At 46.5% G+C, this 19,529-nt stretch overlaps 1 protein-coding gene across 1 annotated transcript in view; it reads left to right on the top strand.

Annotated features, from left to right (window-relative positions):
• Window positions 1-471: 471 nt before the first annotated feature.
• Hephl1 (hephaestin like 1) overlaps window positions 472-19,529 on the top strand; it is a 57,682-nt gene continuing 38,624 nt past the window's right edge. Inside the window, exons 1-3 of the mRNA XM_048433787.3 lie at window positions 472-674; window positions 13,045-13,289; window positions 18,795-19,007. Coding sequence (XP_048289744.3) covers window positions 508-674; window positions 13,045-13,289; window positions 18,795-19,007 — 625 coding nt within the window. The 5' untranslated portion in view covers window positions 472-507. The remainder of the gene's footprint in view (window positions 675-13,044; window positions 13,290-18,794; window positions 19,008-19,529) is intronic.

Raw genomic sequence — 19,529 nt, forward strand, 5'->3', positions numbered from 1 at the left:
AGCCTCATAAAACAAACTAGAAGGCATTACATCATCCCCTACGCCGTCCCAACAGAGACTAAACCTTTTCCATGCTTGGAATATTTCCTGCTGGTCCACCATGGCCAGCCCACTTTTCCAGTTCACAAAGCTCTGTAATACGTGTGGAGAAAAGGCGAAGTAGGGAGAATCCATCAGCTCGGGTTGTTTCCCTGCTGTTTCCGGGAAAGACATGACTCCTATTAGAGCAGAGTACCCAAACCTCTCAGAAACAGGCCCGTTTAGCTTGGGCAGTAAATGAATAAGCCAGTTATGCATCTTTTGGGTGGCTGGCAAGTTTGTTGTCATGGCAACTCTCCCACTGAGGGAGGTCTGCTTGCACAAGTTGTCAGCCTCTGTCCCAACCCCAAGCTACCTGAGGAGGAGGAGCCAGTGCAATCCATTCCTTATTTATAACTCGCACTGAGTGAGGGGGAGGGATCACAGGTTGACTCCCTAGCAGGCTGCCTGCCGGAGTCACATCCACAAATGTCTCAGCCGCAGCCGGCTGGCTGCATCCTTCTCACGTTCCTGGGTCTACTTGGGCTGGTTGGTGCCGTCACCAGGACATACTACATTGGGGTTGTGGAAGAATACTGGAACTATGTGCCTCAGGGGAAGGATGTCATTACTGGGAAGAGCTTTTCAGAAGACAAGTGAGTGAAAGTGGGGTCCCTCACAGACTCTCGGTTTGACCTATTTTCAGCTCTGTGCCAGGGAGGTTGTGATTGTTAGGTGACTATGTTGGAGGTGGACTGACTGAGGTGGAAAGGCAGGTTTTGTTTCTGCCCAAGAATCCCTAACCAAGGTGGATCTGTAACTTGTGAGAGAAATCCTCCTCTGTATGTACCACTGTGCCATCTGCTACCCTTGACTGTGAGGAGACATCCACAACCAGGTGTTTTGAATAGTAGGTTTTCATTGGCAATTTCTAGACTCTAGAAGATCCTTGGACTTTGTTAAAAAGGAAAACAAAGGCAAACTTGTGAAAAATTGAAAACTTCCAAGGATGAAATGTCAAAGCCGTTTTCTTAGTTCTGTTTGCGGAATGTGGTATGTTGGCCATGCTGGACGTGGTCTTGCTTTCCTTTCGTGGTGTAAGATGTGAAGTGGGGGTGGTTGTAATAGAACTAGTTGTATTTGAAGAGTTTCCTTGAGTCTACTTAGAAATGGGTCTTTCTCTGCTGAGGAGCTTGTTCAGCCTTGACCCCTTCATCCCACGGGGCTGTAGCTCACAACACAGTTGGGGACGATGGTGCTGGAACATCTCTGGCTTTTGATTTGAGCAGAGAGTACCCTCCACTCCAGGGCCCAACATCTCAGATGTCTTTCTTGTTCCATGGTCTGCCTCTGAAGACACCACTGGTTCAGGAAGCTGTAATAGTGTGTTTTCAACTTCATGGTTCTCAGAGCATTTTGGATCCGGCAATTGTTAGGTGCCTGAATTCATATTCTTTTCTTGATCGATAGAGTCCCCTGTATTCAACACCCACATCATTCCATTTCTCAAACATGAGTTTATTTGCTCAAATTTAGAAATGGTGTGGGGTCTGCCAGCAAATCTTCTAGAGCCAGCTCTATACCTAGAGGAAAGACCTAAGATCCAGTTTGCTTTGATATTCAACTTCTTGCCTTTATAACAACACAATCATGACAGTCATGTCCTGTTATCTAAAAAAAAAAAAATGAGAATCCTGCCAACTTGGTGACCAAAGATTGTTCATTGAGCTGTGTATTGAATAGTTTTTTTTAAATGGGGTTATTTCCAAAGAAAGGACTCGATACATTCCAGTCCTCCAACTTCACCCATCACGGAGGCAGTCTTTAACACACGAACAAGGCATTAAAAGTACCCGAACTGCCAGAGTTTTCACTGAAATCACAGCTTTCCTGCCAAAGAAAAGGATCACTGGAAAATGGCCAGTGTGGATAGGACATTAGAATGTTCAGTCCATGTGAACAGCTCTAGGACATTAGAATGTTCAGAATATGTACATGGAATGGTACATGGCCAACAGAGATGTGATAATGATGATAATGATTATTTTTATTATTATTATTATTATTTACTCAAGACTTGTATTATGGACTCTTAATCTGCTTGTGCCTACAGATATTATTATTCCCATTTTTCCAACCAGGATGGAGGCTCTGAGGCTGAATACTTGTAGTTTACCAGGCAAAAGGCCTCATGAAACACATGGCTTGGGTCCCAGGGCCCTTGTGTCCTCTTTCTGTGTAACCCACTTCTTGGAAAAGTTGACCATTTCCTGCTGAGCTGAATCCAGCCTTAAAGAAGGAAGTGATCTCAGAGTGTGAACTTTCTAGGAGAAGTCTTAATTCTTACCAAGGGCGCATTTAATCTCACCTCCTTTCTTTGCAGAGAAAAGTTAAAACTGGTCCTGAAGGGTCAGCGGCCACACTGACTTTTGAATTTGTTTAAAAACCTCCAAATAACTTAAATACTCGAGACTCAAATGCTATTTAGACAAAGCCAAGAACGTGAAGGAAAGGGGGTCTTTCTCTGGATCCCCTCAACTAGAAGAAGGGGCTTTGAATGAAGGGCAGTGCCATGGATGAGAATTCTGAGGTGAAGGAGAAACTAGACTTGTCGAAGCCATTTCTGTGGACCGGGTCTGAGTGAGGCACCCTTACACTAGTTTTGTCTCCTTGTAACTGGCGTTGGAAGTCACTGGCACAGGATGATGTTACATTGATGATAGCTGGATTACAAGCACCTCCTTTTGCAGGGGACCTTTTTGTCTATCTGTGGCTATCTTTTGAAAGAGAGAAGGCAGAGTAGTCCAGGTGCTTACTGGACAGTTGTAGGCTGTGGCAGGAGACTCGGGGCAAGCCCCTCCGGAGGTATCTTTGCAGTTGACAGCTTTGATTGTAGTCTCCAGTACACACCCAACTGCATGTGAAGAGGCCATGATGGAGGGACATAGGTGAGCCCACCATGTACACTCTGGAATCACTCAAGCACCACGAACAGAGGAGAAGGTCCCGATACACTGAATAACCTTTTTTCCAAAGAACCTTGTCAGTACCAATATCCCATGGGAGACAGAGCAAAAAGTCAGTCATCTGAATCTTTAAAGCAAAAGTAAGTCACATTTTTGGGATGGACAGACTCCATCCTAGTAGGACATTGTTTGGGTACTCAGACAAATGTTCAGTATTCAGAAGACCCAGGGATTCAAGTGCCAATGTTTCACCAGAATGGAGCAATCTTGAATAACAATCTAGATAGACTTCTAGTTTTTGCTGTGTGGTGCCACACACCACGTGCCACACCATCTATTGCATTTCTAAATGTGGACAAGGGCGAGTTTAAATCATCCCTAATGTCACTTGAGCATCGGATTTTATTTTTGACACTAAGTGAAAAAAAAAATCCTTCCTGGTTTTCTAGTTTTAGAGAGATTAATGAAACAGAGGAGTGGTTTTCAAATGTCTGCTCTTGAAATCCAAGTCCCAGAAGACCTAGGAATGAAAGTGTGCTTGTGTGGTTATTTTTAGGAGTGTTCTGTATTTTATTTTATCAAGTCCCCCAGTATTAAAAAATAAATGAAAACCAATGTGTGCCTGTGGTGGGTGTGTGCACGTAAGGTCCCCTCAGAGGCCAGAGGCCTTGTGTTCCCTGGAACTGGAGTTTCAGGCAGACGTGAGCTGCCCATATGGGTGCTGGGAACCGAACCCAGGTCCTCTGTGAGAGCAGTGTACATTCTTAGCTGCTGAGACATTTCTCAGCCCCCCTCCACCCTTTGAGACTGTCAGCTCCTCAGTCCATGCTAATGAAGTTCTCTCCCACAACTCCAGGTGGATCTAGCTCTTTCCCCCCTAGCCTGACTGGGGTCCTCATACACACAGATGGGCTGTTTTTCTTCCCTCTGTGTTATTCTGTGCTTGTAAGCCCGCACTTACCTCTGAAGCCAGAGTCAGAGCTCCAGGAAGACAGAGGGAAAAGGCCCCATGTGTTAACCTCCTTCCACTACACAGAGCCTCGTCAGAGGTCATATTACATGTGGAGCAAACCGGAAAGCCTGTGCTCTGAGTCTCTGAAGCCAAAACGCTATGAGCTGTTCTGGTTGCTTTCACTCCGGATAAGAGAAATGGAAAAGGAAAAGATAATAGGAGAAAGGAGTGGATATGAAAGTTTCAGCAATGCCAAGACTTTCGGAACCCAAAACTCAACAGGATGGAGATGCTTGAGGTCCTGCAGAAGAGAAGGGAAATAAGTGGAAATTCTTATGCTGAGATTCTAAGAACTGGACAGTGCAATTAAACTTGCCAGTGTGTGATGCCTTTGCTTGGCCATAGTGTCCAAAAATGTATCTGGGAGCGTCAAGCAATAATGTTTCCTAGAAAGTGTAGGATTTCAGAAGTGTGTTCTATTTAGAAACACATTCTCCGTGTGCTCCTCTCCCGCTTCACTGGGTGGAATGGGGACACCAGGCTCCTTTGATTTGCCTGGGATTTGTGTCAGCATTTTCATCCCTTCATGCAGGGCTGCTGGGGCTCATAAAAAACTTAATTAAGGTGTGACTGTGCTTCGGTGGTAAACCCTGCTCTTTAATGGAGCTGAGTGGGTCATCTTTGTTAAAGTCATAGGTTTTTTTTTTTTTAAAAAAAAAAATCGCAGGCCTTATTAGGTAAGCACTGTGCATATAGCTTCTTCCCAGTGGAATACAAGGCTGCCTATGGATGTGAGATGCCCTTGATCAGGACTCTGGCTGGTTTCTGTCAAAGCTCCCGCATTGGAGGGGCTCCTAGAGAAAGGTGCCCTGACCATCACTGCAGCAGCCCATCGGTAGGACAGAGTCTGAGTCACCTCTTGAAGGAGGGTCTACGATGGGGATGAGAGAGAGACTTCTTCATCTACCTGAAAGAACGCGGATAGAGGGAACAGGATGGAGGCAGAGAGGATCTAAGATCTAGCACGAAGCCAAGGCTTTCATCTTGTCAGTGTTTGGTCTTAGATGGACAGCAATTTCAAGGCGTAGTTTTTTAAATTGATTTTATTGAGCTCTACATTTTTCTCTGTTCCCATCCCTTCCTCTCTTTCCCCCTTCTTCCCTCTCCCATGGTCCCGATACTCCCCATGCTCCCAACTTACTCAGAAGATCTTGTCTTTTTCTACTTTCCATGTAGATTAGATCCATGTATGTCTCTCTTAGGGTCCTCATTGTTGTCTAGGTTCTCTGGGATTGTGATTTGTAGGCTGGTCATCTTTGCTTTATGTTTAAAAGCCACTTATGAATGAGTGCATATGATATTTGTCTTTCTGGGTCTGGGTTACCTCACTCAATATGATGTTTTCTAGATCCATCCATTTGCCTGCAAATTTCAAGCTGTCGTTATTTTTTCCTGCTGTATAGTACTCCATTGTGTAAATGTACCACATTTTCCTTATCCATTCTTCAGTCGAGGGGCATTTACGTTGTTTCCAGGTTCTGGCTATGACAAATAATGCTGCTATGAACATAGCTGAGCACATGTCCTTGTGGTACGATTGACCATCCTTTGGATATATACCCAAAAGTGGTATTGCTGGGTCTTGAGAAAGGTTGTTTCCTAATTTTCTGAGAAATTTCCATCTGATATCCGAAGGGGCTGTACCAGCTTGCACTCCCACCAGCAATGCAGGAGTGTTCCCTTTACCCCACATCCTCCCCAGCATAAGTTGTCATCAGTGGTTTTTTTTTTAAAACATTTATTTATTTATTTATTTATTTGGTATACAATATATTCTGTCTGTGTGTATGCTTACAGGCCTCATAACAGATGGTTGTGAGCCACCATGTGGTTGCTGGGAATTGAACTCAGGACCTCTGGAAGAGCAGGCAATGAACCATCTCTCCAGCCCCTGCCATCAGTGTTTTTGATCTTGGCCATTCTTACAGGTGTAAGATGGACTCTCAGAGTTGTTTTGATTTGCGTTTCTCTGATGACTGAGGATGTTGAGCATTTCCTTGAGTGTCTTCCAGCCAAGGCTTTCCTGTTATCACTGCTTGGTCTTAGAGGGGCTGCAGCTTTCAAGTTTTCAGTCTTTTCCAGTCGGCATCGTTTGTAAACTTGGGCTGGAGAAACGGTTCTGTGGGTGCAGCAGTTGATGTGTAAGCAAGAAGACTTGAACCCACAGAAAGCCAGATGTATTATGACAGTGTGCACCCCACATCTCAGCACTCCTGCTGTGAGATGGGAAGCGGAGACAAAAAAGTGCTTGGAAGCACGTATGCGTGGCAAACAGGAAGGTCTTACCTCAGATGAGATGGAAGCTGATGATGGTGTCTTACATATACACATTGTGGCATCCTTCCCACACACACATACACACACACACACACACACACACACACAGAGAGAGAGAGAGAGAGAGAGAGAGAGACGCACACACACCCCACAAGATTCCTAAAAACCATGAATATCTTGGTGCAGCTATATCTTATATAGATTAAGTGCTTGGCTACAGATCCCAGAAAAGAGCACACTGAACAAATTAAGATTTTATGTTTGCTAAAACACAGTCCAGACGTGAGCAGCCGAAAGTTGCTGGAGAGCGTGCACGATGGAGATTTAGGGCCTATCTGTATTTTTGGGTCAATCATCCTTAGCATGAAGCTTCCTTCTTCAGGGATATTCATGCTGCAGCAGTCTTTAGAGGATTGCCATGGACACCTCACCCAGTCATGTGGGAGTGGAGCTCAATGTTAGGGCGCTTATCAAGTATACGTGAGACCCCAAGTTCAATCCCCAGTACAAAGAAAAGAAGCAGAAACCCCAACCAGCTACACCACACTGGATGCTCACAGGAGACTGGAAAATAAGGTCAATTATTATGCGATTTCCTTCTTTCCTTCCTTCCTTTCCTTCCCTCCCTCCCTCCCTCCCTCCCTCCCTCCCTCCCTCCCTCCTTCCTTCCTTCCTTCCTTCCTTCCTTCCTTCCTTTCCTCCTCCTCCCCCTCCTTCTCCTCCTTCTTTTTCTTTAAGAAAAAAAAAAACACAAGTTCTGTGTATTCTGAGGGGCTTCTACGAAAATCAAGTGAGCCAAAGCAGGACCCATGCTTTAGGTGGCACTGCAGGAACCATAATAAAAGAATTATATGGGAGTACATAACCCAGATAGCTTTTAAAAGTCACCCATCTAATTAGGGAAGGTGTGGCTTCTCAGTTCTCATGTGGAATCTGCCTCCACCCTTCGTGCCCAGTGTTGGTTGTCCTGATATGGTCCTGTTTTCGTTTGTGAGTAGTGTCCTTTCCAGGCGTAGATGACGCTGAGTCCTATGTGCCTCTAAGAGCCCCACATCTGCTCTGGTCGCCTGTACCACTGACATGAGTTTCTGACTCACCTTCACCATACCCACATACCTCTGATAACACAGCTTTGTGCAGCAGACCTGGCATCGAGAGAGACGACACTGTGTTACCATTTACCATGGTGTAGGTTACATTTGGTGTACCTAACCAAATGTAACTCTTCTGAGTAGAGGGAATGACTGAGGGTGATAGTCACGGCCTCTACTTACAGTTCCAAACCTCAGCTGCTTTGTGATGAGGGATGGGAAAATGAACCCAAATGAAGCAGGGGATGGGTTTTTGGTGAGGTGCACCTACCTTGTGAGCCATGAACCCCCAGACTCTAGCCTGGGCACCCACCACAGCCCCGAAAGATGCTCTCCAGCTACCACCAACTTTACTGTCTTTTGGAGGGCATCTCCATCACAGTGTATGCCCCGTGTCACTTGAAATCCCCACCCTGCCTGTCAGACAGTTACTAGTGGGGAACTTCTGAGCCACAGTGTACCCCTCAGAGGGGAACAGATAGCACTCTGGAGTCACAGCTTCCTTCTCTACTTGGCTCCCCAGGGAGCTTCTGTTCTTTCCTTCTGAGGAGGAAGAATCGCCTTCTAGAACCCACAAGAGGGGGCTTCTGCCCTATGACTTCAAACAGGCACCACGTACACAGATGTGTGCTGTGTATTCACCTGCACACCCACCGTGTACACATCTGTTTGCTGTGTATTCACACACACCATGTGTGTACAGCTGTCTGCTATGACTTCACACATATACCATGTGCACAACTGTCTGCTATGTATTCACGCACACACTGTGTGCACAGCTGTCTGCTGTGACTTCACACACACACACTGTGTGAACAGCTGTCTGCTGTGATGTCACACATACACCACGTGCACAGCTGTCTGCTGTGTATTCACACATACACACACACTGTGTGCACAGCTGTCTGCTGTGATGTCATACATACACCATGTGCACAGCTGTCTGCTGTGTATTCACACACACATTGTGGCTCCAGGGAAATATACTTTTCTCTGGGCAGGCTCTGCTTTCTCCAGGGAGGTCCTGAATCCATTGCTTCTGCCTTCCTCATTGAGGTTCTCCTGACTGGCTTAGCTTCAAGGGCAGACAGGTTTGGCATATTCTAGTGTCCTGGGAAGAACAGTGAGGCAGTGCCGGGGCAGGCAGGTGGTTTGGGGCTCAGTTGAGTGACATCTGAAAGGGTGTGTGTTCTGCTTCACGTCAAGGAGAGACTGATCACTGAGGAGAGAAGGTCAGAGGGCAACTTGTGGGAGTCAGGTCTCCACTTCCACCACGTGGGTGGGTTCAGGGGTCAAGCCCCAGTCTTCAGGTTTGCTAGCACCTTTTCTTGCTAATCCTCTTACTGGCCCCATTGATTTAACTTACCCTGACAGTCTTGTTATACTCTGTTTTAAAGATTTTCTTTTTAATTTTGCTCTTTTTTATAGCTATAGAAAGGCAAGGTGACTGTAAGAGGCCAGCAGGCTTTGACAGGCAGACCCAGCAAGCTATAGTCAATGACAGCGTGCTGGATTTCTGAGATATGATAGCCACAAACTGTGTCCTGAAGTCAGGCATCCTGGAATAAGGTCTGTATCATCTGATTAGCAGGGGCATTTAGTGAATGAGCATGGAAGGGGTCTTCCCTAGACATACCATTCCAGGAAAATGGCTGAAGTGTGTGCCAGGCATGATGACATCTGCGTGCAGACAGGTCACACTCAGGCATGATGTCAACCGTGTGCAGACAGGTCACACTCAGGCACGATGTCATCCGTGTGCAGACAGGTCACACTCAGGCATGATGTCATCCGTGTGCAGACAGGTCACACTCAAAGATCCTGAAGTGTCATGTTGTCTCCTGTCTGGCCGGAGCACAGGCAAAGCACAACTCCACAGGAGACGCCTTCGTGACTCTCTAATTTTCCCACACGATGCACCTTGGCCCCGCTCCTTTTCTAAGCACTCACTACCATCTGCTCAGGTGTGAAGCAGAAGACAAAGCTATGCTTGCCACTCTCAAATGTCTGGAGGATATGTAAGCTCAAGCGTGTCCACCCGACCTCTTCTGCAAACGCAGCTGGCAGCACTCTCCCGCCTCTGACTTGTCAATCCGTGACAAATTCATGGAGGTTTTGTTGGCTACTTTGTTTGTCTTAGGTCCCAAAGCAAGCAGCGACTCTTTCAGGGCATTCGTGGTAGAAAATTGGGCATTAGGAAATCAGTGCAAGTTTGGGATAGAAAAGCTGTCTGCCTTTGATTAGATCACCAGCCAAGGACAGACAGCACGTTTTAGAAAATGCCATTACTGGTCTAGTGTTCTGAACAGAGCACTGAATATAAAGAGAAATGAGAAAAGGAAGAATTTGGGGCTGGAGCAATGGCTCCAGAGGATCTGGGTTGGATTCCCAGCACCCATATGGTGGTTTAAACCATCCATAGCTCCAGTTCTGGGTATCTGACACCATCTTCTGACCTCTATAGGGACCAAATATGTACTTGATCTACATATACACATGCAGGGAAAACACTCTCACATAAAATAAAACACATAAACCTAATTTTTTAGAAAGGAAGAATTTGAACTGATCTTGAAAGATGCTTGAAATATTAGTTAGATATATCAAACGTCTGTGTAAGAACCTTAGTGACACATATTCACAGATGGTGTGCCTGCTTGCTTTCTCTCTGCACCCATGTCTTCCCTCAGCTGCCCTCCTACCAAGCTTCCTGGTCATAAAAATCTGGTTTTGCTTCCCTAAACTGAAGCCTGACTTCGACACCTGGCTTAAACTACCTCTTCCACTTGGCATGCCCATGAGGACCTCCTGTTTGCCTTGTCTTTATACAAACATTAGAGCTCCTGAGCCTTCCTTGTGTCCGTCAGTGTCCTCCTCCAGGGACCGCGCTCATTTCAGTATCCTAAGCATCAGGCATCAGCCAGCACACTTTGTATGTGCTATGTCCTCAGTCTGTTCTTGGAAGCCAACAGAGCTTCAAGATCACCCAGGACTAACATGCAGACCCACATGGGGCATGCTGGGAGGTTCTTGAAACAACATGCATGCTGATGTGGGACAAGGCAGAGGCTTCCACTGGTCCTCATACAAAGTGATCTTGTCTCTTTGGGGGCTTGCCTGACTATGTGGACACAATTATATATGGCTGTGGGCGCCATCTTGTCTAAAGGAATCTGCCTCGATCTCAGGAGCAGCATGGGCCTTGGCTCTGTTGTTGAGCAGAAGAGGAACGTGGGGAAGTCTAGCTAAGGGGCACATAGATTTTACAGCAAAAGTTAAGCGACTAGAGAGAGACCAGAGAACATTCAGGTGGACTCTTCTGGAGTCAATTATCCGGTACCAAGAACTCCACCAAGTGTGTCCAGCCTGCGGCCAGTACAGCTATAAACGTGACCTAACACAAAAGCATAAGCTCACTTAGAACATTTTCAAAATTTTGCTAACTTGGCCGCACTGTTCTCAAGGGTGACCTTTGTAGGTGACAAGGCCATAGTCATCAAGGATGTCCTTCACAGATCCCCAGGATCTCTCAGACTAAACCACCGGCCACTCTGTCTCTGGACTCTGTGGTCAGGGTGGTCCAGGTTCTAGGCCACGGGTCCCATCTGATGTGATATACAGGGGAGTGTGATGTGCTCACAGGGGAAGCTCTGTCACCTGCTCTGTCACTGACACCCCATTCAAAACACCCAGGGTGAGCACAGGGAGGGTGTGTTCTCAGACCAGAGAATGGCGAGTGGGGCTCTGTGGGCAGAACTGCCGACCTCCAGACCAGCCCTTCTCCTCCTTGGTTTCTGTGATTCCTCTTTCCTTAAAACTTCCTAGGGAGCTCAGTGGGAGCTTCCTGTAGGCAGCGCTTTGTGCAGAAAGCCTCTCCTGGCCTCTCCCACTCAGTACATAATCTTCATTCTCACAAATCTCCCTCCCAAATTGGAGCTCCTTCAAGGCAGGGGCTGTGTAACCTCTGAATCCTGAGTGCTGAGTCCAAGGCTTGCAAGGGGTACAGGCGTATGACGCAAGCGTCTACGCAGGAATTCACAGCAGCTGTGGCTGCCCGCAGAAGACTCGCACAAGATCAAGCCAGTTAACACTCTGGCACGGAGCAGGAAAGGCTCATGAGCCCTCAGGTGCAACAGAGGCACTAGTGGGTTAATGGGAGGGAAGGAGGGAGGAGGAACAGCTTTTCTTTAAGGGTTGTGGCCTGGGGTAGTCAACCAAGCTCAGTGGTTGGTCCCACACCCAGGAGATACAGGAAACACAAAATGCCTTTGATAAGTTATAACATTTTTTTTTTTTTAAGAGGACATGAATTTAGGAAGTGGAATGGGGAGTAGGGCTGGATCCGGAAGGACGCAGTAAGATTCGGGGGTGACTGTGATAAGATACATTGAATGCACACAGGAAATTTGCAGGGAATTTGTGAAAGAATTTTATTTTTAAAAAAGAAACACTGTGCCTGTGTTTGTTTATCAGCCACTCGGTTACCACGGGCCTCGCGCTGCATTGTTGCACTGCTTCATTTCCGCTCTGTTACCACGGGCCTCCCGCTGCATTCTACGGGGTCTCCTGCTGTATTGTGCGCTGCTTCATTTCCCCCCCTTTACCATGGCCTCCCACTGCATTCTACGGGGTCTCCCGCTGCATTGTGCGCTGCTTCACTTTCCCTCCGTTACCATGGCCTCCTGCTGCATTGTGCGCTGCTTTATTTCCCCTCCTTTACCATGGCCTCCCACTGCATTCTACGGGGTCTCCCGCTGCATTGTGCGCTGCTTCACTTTCCCTCCTTTACCATGGCCTCCCACTGCATTCTACGGGGTCTCCCGCTGCATTGTGCGCTGCTTCACTTTCCCTCCTTTACCATGGCCTCCCACTGCATTCTACGGGGTCTCCCGCTGCATTGTGCGCTGCTTCACTTTCCCTCCGTTACCATGGCCTCCTGCTGCATTGTGCGCTGCTTCATTTCCCCTCCTTTACCATGGCCTCCCACTGCATTCTACGGGGCCTCCCACTGCATTGTGCGCTTCTTCATTTCCCTCCATTAGAGTCCCTTTCACCTACAAAGCACTGGGCGTACATGCAGGGCACAGGAAGTGTGAGCTGAATGAACACCGGAGGGGCGAGGCTGGGGTAATGGCCCAGTCAGGAGGTTCTTACCACACTGGTGGGCTGTGCTTGGGAGGTAGGGATTGGCAGATCCCCGGGGTTCACGGCCAGCCAGCCTATTTGAATCACAAAGTTTTAGGTAAAAGCAAGAGGCCCTGTCTCAAAAAACAAAGTAGGCAGTGACTGAGGAAGATACCTGAGGCTTGACTCCAGCCTCGTACAAATGTGCACATATGTATACATGGACCAGCACACACATATACCTGAGCACACTATAGGCGCACATACAATGAACAAGCAAATAAGTAAAAAGTGGGGGACCCTGTGGCCTGGAAGGGGCAAGTGAAGAGTGTGACTTCAGAACACTTGGCTTTTTCCAGTTTGGCCGTGGCACTGTTTATGTCTTTTGGTTTGACAGTTAGCCAGCCATACCTAGTTTCCACACTGGCAAGGTAAAAGTAATCTTGGGGAGTCTACAGAGGTAACTGATACATAATGTGGCCTCTGACGACCCTTTAAGGACAAATTGCAGGTTCTCCTTGATCTGCAAGTGAAATATTTGCCTTCTCGCTTCCAGACTTGCAACCTTGTTTCTCGAACGAGGGCCCAACAGAATAGGCGGCATCTACAAGAAGGCGGTTTATAGACACTACACAGATGGGAGCTACTCCACGGAGATCCCCAAGCCCCCCTGGCTGGGCTTCCTCGGTCCCATCCTGAGGGCAGAAGTGGGTGATGTGATCGTTATCCACCTGAAGAACTTCGCTTCCAGACCTTACTCTTTGCATCCGCACGGTGTTTTCTACAACAAGGATTCGGAAGGTGATTTTCCTTTCACTGTTGCTGGGGCCTTGTTTCTGTTTCACTCATCAGGTAACTGATAGACGCACGGTTGCAAAGAGCACCCGGATCCTGATGCTCACTGTCTCCCTCTGTTCTCTCCGCCCTCTCGCGTTTCCTTTCTACTTCTCTCCGTATTCCCTCTTTCTTAGCTCTTTCCTACCCCCCTTTCTGAGGCAGGGTCTCACATAGCTGAGGCTGGCTGTGGACTTCTGGTCCTGCTGCCTCTACTCCCAAGCGCTGGAGATACAAGCATGCAACAGCACATCTGGTTTATGTGGTGCTGAAGACTGAATGCCAGGCTTCATACACACCAACAAACTGAGCTACTTCCCCAGCCCCCTCTCTCTGTCTCTCTCTGTCTTTCTCTGTCTCTCTGTCTCTCTGTCTCTCTCTCTGTCTCTCTCTGTGTGTCTCTCTGTCTCTCTTTCTCTGTCTCTCTCTGTCTCCGTCTCTCTCTCTGTCTCTCTGTCTCTCTCTCTGTCTCTGTCTCTCTCTCTCTGTCTCTCTCTCTGTCTCTCTCTCTCTCTCTCTCTCTCTCTCTCTCTCTCTCTCTATATATATATATATATATATATATATATATATATATTCTGAACAGGGTTCTGAGCACACCCCTAAAGCTGACCAGTTTCCCTCCATGCCCGTCAGTAGTGTCTGGGAAACACTGGCTGAAGACAGCCTCTCCTGTGTGGAGTCCCAGTGGTGACTGTGGGGTGACTGTCTCAGAGCCACTGCCTCTGGGATTCCCCTGTGCAGCACCCCTGTTCTCCTTGGCTCTCAGGTTTCCTGATTCCTCGGTAATCTAAAAACCGAAGCCCTGTTGGGCTGGACTTCTGAGATACGAAGACTTTCCATCTGTCAGAAGTACATCTATTTGTAACTGTGTTAGGTTTTCATGACTGTAGCAAATACCTTAGACAACCAACTCCTAAAGAGAAAGATTTAGTCTCACAGTCGGGGAGGTTCAATCATGATCTACTGGTCCCAGCTGTTGGGCGCATTGAGGGAGGCTGCACATCCCTGTAGGGAGCATGTGGCCTGCTAAAACCATTTCCTCATGGGCGAGACCAGGAAAGACAGGAGGAAAGAATCGAGTTCACTGTCCCCTCCGGTGACCTGTGACTGTACCCTCACAATCCACTGTGACCTCAAGACCTCCCACTAGGCTCTGCTCAGCTCCACCAAAGGATCACCACCTTCCCTCAGGAGAACAAGTCTTCGACATTAGGGACATTCCAGGTCCACCATGCAATGGTGCCACCCACTTTTAGATATCTCAGTTTACCCAGTTAAGATAACTTCTCACAGGCATGTCCACAGGTGTGTCTCCCGAAATTCTGTCAAGTTGATAATGATCATGGGCCATAGCATATACAATACCACATGATCAGGTATGTAGCTCAGCTGACTAGAGACGCACTCTCTTGTCTCTAGTACCTCAAAAAGGTGGTGTACATGTGAGACCCTCACCCCTTATTCTCAAAGGGGCAAGAAGAAATTTCCTAGCAGAATGTTTTCCCAGGAAGATAGTGGATTTCCCCTCTCCCACCCAGGATATTCTGAGCACAAGGTCACTTAGCTCAGCCCAGTCAGCCACCTGGTACAGGCTGATAAAGATGGCCTAACTCAAGAACAGTGGCCTTGCTCTAAAAACAAGGAAAAGCTGACTTAACAGAATGTGAGGGAGCAAAAGTCCTTGTATCCGTGCCGAAGCATCTTCAAAGATTCTCTTTGTAGTTATGCCTTTAAAAGCTTACCCCACAGAGGAGATACAACTCCTCTCTACCTTGTTGTAACGGGGATGGAGATGAGTTCCAAACATGTTTGTATTATGCTGATTAAACCTTGCTTATTACTGTCTGGGCCTCTCTGGTGTTCTCTCTCTGGGGGTCATGATCTGGGCACAACAGTACACACCTCATAAAGGTGGTGTACCTGTGTAATGCTTCACCTTGGAGGTAGAGGTAGGAGGACCAGGAGTTCAAGGCTAGCTTAGACAAATGGTGAATTTGAGGTTAGCCTGGGCTACATGTGCAATGTGTGTATGTGTGCATGTGCAGTAAAAATATATTTTTGTTTATATCACAAACCTTCAGAGCATCTCTGAAGGTCATGAGCTCCTGACTCAGATTGGTTTGAACTCAGGTCAAGGTATTGCTAGAACCACTGAAATCCTCCATAGGTCCCTTCTTCAGGAAGCCTTCTCCGGGGAATCAAGATCCATGAGAAATGTGTGGAGATGGCATCCGTCGAGTTGTGCTTGATGGAGGCCGCCTGTGCCCCCACCCCCATCACTGTGCACTAGTCTCTTGCCTTGCCCTTCCTGTACACCAGTGTAACAAGTCAGCCCCAAACCTGCCAGGGCTCTGTTAAAACTCAGTGCAATAGCCGGGCCCTCTCTCCATGTGATTATGGGCCCTTGATTGACTCTCTCTCTCTCTTTTAAATTGTGCTGTTTGGTAGTCCAGGCCAGTCTGAACTGGCAGGGATCCTCCTGCCTCAGCATCACGAGTGTAGGGATTATAGGCATGCACAGTCCTACGACCAGGCTCAGTTCAGTTTTGCTCACAACAGTACATAGCTTATTACAGATGTCTGATCAAGTCCCCAGTAGGACCAAGAGATGAGTGTGTCACAGACTGTTTTCAAACATCAGTGAGCTTAAGAGAAAGGGGTTCAATTGGGGGGTCTCAATATGCTCTATTGATCTATATTTATCTTTGCACCAATACTGTCCTCCCTCCCTCCCTCCCTCCCTCCCTCCCTCCCTCCCTCCCTCCCTCCCTCCCTTCTTTCTTTTTTTGTTGGTTTTTTGAGTCAGGGTTTCTCTGTGTAGTCCTGACTGTCCTGTAACTAGCTCTGTAGACCAGGCTGGCCTCCAACTCAGAGATTTGTCTGCTTCTACCTCCCAAGTTCTGGGACTGAAGGTGTGTTCCTCCACCACCCAGGTATACTTTCTTGCTTATTGAGTATTTACAGTAAAATTTAAAAATGAATACTATTATGACTCCTTCAGCTTTATTCTTTTTTAAAAAAGAGATTTTGGTTATTGTATATACTTTTCATTTAAACAAGGCAGCTAGGGTAATTTTTTTATGGAGATTACATAAACTTATTGATCAATGAAGAAGAAATCACCGCCTTTCCTTTAAAAAGAATTACACAAAATTTAAGACCCAAAAAACAGCTTAGATACTCCCCAACAGGTGAATAGATAAGGAAAATGCTAAATTAAATAATTGGATCTGATTCGGTAAGTAAAAATGAAATTATACTATTTGCAGGAAAACAGATGCAACTGGACATCACCATGTTAAGTAAAACAAGCCAGATTCTGAAAGACAAATTCTTCATGTTTTCCCTCACATGTGGATCCTAGGCTGATCCAGCAATATTTAAAATATTGAACATTCTATGGCCAACTGAGATTTATTCCATGTGTGTATGTACCTGTGTGTGCAGGGGGTGTGGACTGTAAACCTGGGGAGGGGAGCATAAGAGGGAAGAAGAGACCTTAGCAGATCTAGAGAAAAAAGAGGATGATGGAATCCTGGTGACAGGAAGGCAGAGGGGAGCACTCTGGAGGAGGATGAGGACAATAGGGGCAGGTGTGTGTATGTGAATGTCACAACTGAAAGTTTTATTTAATTTTAATTTAATTTAAAAATAAATTTATTTAAAACAATTTAAACTTATTTTTTAATAATTTAAAATAATTTTTTCTAAAAAAATAACTTAATTTAAAATTAAATAAGTACATAAATTAAAAGGCCCATATAAAATGGGAAATAGTGACTTGATGTCTTGATGGTAGACAGAAATGAGCAGGAGTCGGGAGCTTCAATGACTCCCAGCAGGGTCTTCAGTTCTGCGTCCACACTGAGAGGGCCTCTTGCTAAGCGTCCTATTTGACGTGTCTTTTCTTTTCTTTCTTTCCTTTCCTTTTCTTTTTTTCTTTCCTTCCTTCCTTCCTTCTTTCATTCTCTTTCTTTCTTTTGTTCTTTCTCTTTCTTTTTTCTTTCTTCTCTTTTGGATGGTTTCTTGGTCATGTCTAGAAACAGAGTTGATGTTGTGTGTTGAGCGTGGGTCTTTCTTCTCTGGTTTAACTGTTCCCTGTAACTTGAAAATGCAGCATCATCATAAATAAAGACAATTTAACCCTGTTCTTGACAACCTATATGGATTTAATTTTCCTTTCCTTATTATACTAACAAAGCTTGGGGATAATATTTAATGATAGTAGTGTCAAGAGTGGCCATTCTCATCTTGTTCTCAGTTTTTGAAAGAAAGCCATTGCTTTTCCTTAAGCTTGATGCCGGCTGTGAAGTTTTCTTAGTTGCCTTTATTGAGTTGAGGAAGAAGTCTTCTACTCCCAGGTGGCTGAGAGTTTTTGAAGAGTCCTGGATGCCATTGGATTCATTTCTGTTTCTTTTGAGGCGACTATGATATTTGCCCTTGAATCCATCTATATGTTCCATTAATTGATTTGCAACTTTGATATCATGTCAAGGAGTAAGTCACAAAACAATCCCACACCAGTTTGGAATTATGATTAATAAAAAGGCTATTTATTTAAAGGGAAAAACTTACAGATCACCGTCCCAGACAACAGCCTCCTGCACAACCAGGAAAAGCATCTGGTAGCCAGAAGCAGAGTCCGAAGCAAGAGAGAGAGTGGAGGGCTGCCACAGCTTTCTTAAAGTCAAAGATATCAAGCCCCAGTGGGCTGGTATCTCAAAGGCTATTGGCTGAAGGAGCAGAAGGAGCTCCCGCAGCATCATGAGGATAAATCTTATTTGTCCATGAAATAGTAAATGTCTTAAATGTCTAAATATTGGTCTGCTGATGCTTTGCTAACAATTTTTATGTTTACATGTGTATAGAATGTTTTGTTTTCTTGAACTTTGATATATTCAGCTTCAAAGACACAGCCTTCAAAATCATCCAAAATTACATTCTTCGCAGTACTTTGCTTTATTCTCCAGCTGAGCACGTGTTCATAACACAAACTCCACTCTGTCCCACAAGATGGTAATATCTTTGGAAGCCAGGAGAACCCTAACCCCCCTTTGTCATCTCTTGTGCCACCCACACGGGGGGCGGATCTGTAATAAGTCCCCAAGCAGTGCTCACTGTTTCCTTCGCTGCTTGCCTGTCTCGTCTCACGACAATGGCGAGTAAGGAGACCTGAACCGCTTCAGATGGGTGCAGCAGGATCCACAGCATCTTTATTCAGAAGTCTGTGTTTCTGGGAGAAGCGATCTGTCCGCGATTCCTTGCTGAGCTCTCCTGTCTTTGTGGGTGTAAGACCTCAGCATTCTTGCTTGGCTGGCGGGACCCAGGCACTAAGAACGCAGCAGGCTTCCTCAAGTTCCCCAGCAAATGCACCGAAACTCACTTATATTCGACTTGAAAGTTCTGCCCTCTCTGCTGTAGCGTCAACTCTTTGGGTTTTAATAGCGTCTTTTCTTTTTTGGTTGAAAGGAGCCTTATACCCAGATGGGACATCTGGAAAGAACAAGGATGATGACATGGTCCCCCCTGGCCAGAACTACACCTATGTCTGGCCGGTGAGAGAAGAGTACGCACCCGCCCCAGCAGATGCCAACTGCCTGACCTGGGTGTACCACTCGCACATCGATGCCCCTAAGGACATTTGCTCTGGGCTAATTGGACCCTTGCTGGTGTGTAAGGAAGGTAGGCAGTCCCCCCACCCCCGAAAGCTTCTTCCCTGGAAATGGGAGGGGGATGTTGAAACTGTGCATTAGATTCAGGTCTTGCTTCGCTACCTTTCTTCCTTCAAATAGGATGTGTGTCTTCCACTATTCTCTCTTTAGGGCATGTGGAAGGTCATGCTGACCCTATCGCAGAGCAGACAGTTCAGACACTTGTTGCCAATCACGGCAGAGTTCTGTTTAATAAACATAAAATTCCATCAGCTACAGGTCGGAGAGCGAACAATGTAGTCAATGACCAGCGCTACCTTCCGTTTGCTCTTGTTGATTCCACGAGGGTCTGTGCTGCCTACAGTTGTTCCTCAGGGGGCAGCCAGGCCTCCAAGTCCACATTGCTCAAGCCTTGGGACTCTTCTACAGTCCTGTCATTTGCTAGAGCTGGCTTCTGCGTGCATGTTGTAGGATGTGGGTTATTCAGATTTACCCCTATCAAGCTTACTGGACACTGTTGGCAGGAGGGACGCCTCACTTGGGTTTAGTTGAT

This window comes from Myodes glareolus, chromosome 4, assembly GCF_982192425.1.
Source record: "Myodes glareolus chromosome 4, mMyoGla1.1, whole genome shotgun sequence".
NCBI lineage: Eukaryota > Metazoa > Chordata > Mammalia > Rodentia > Cricetidae > Myodes > Myodes glareolus.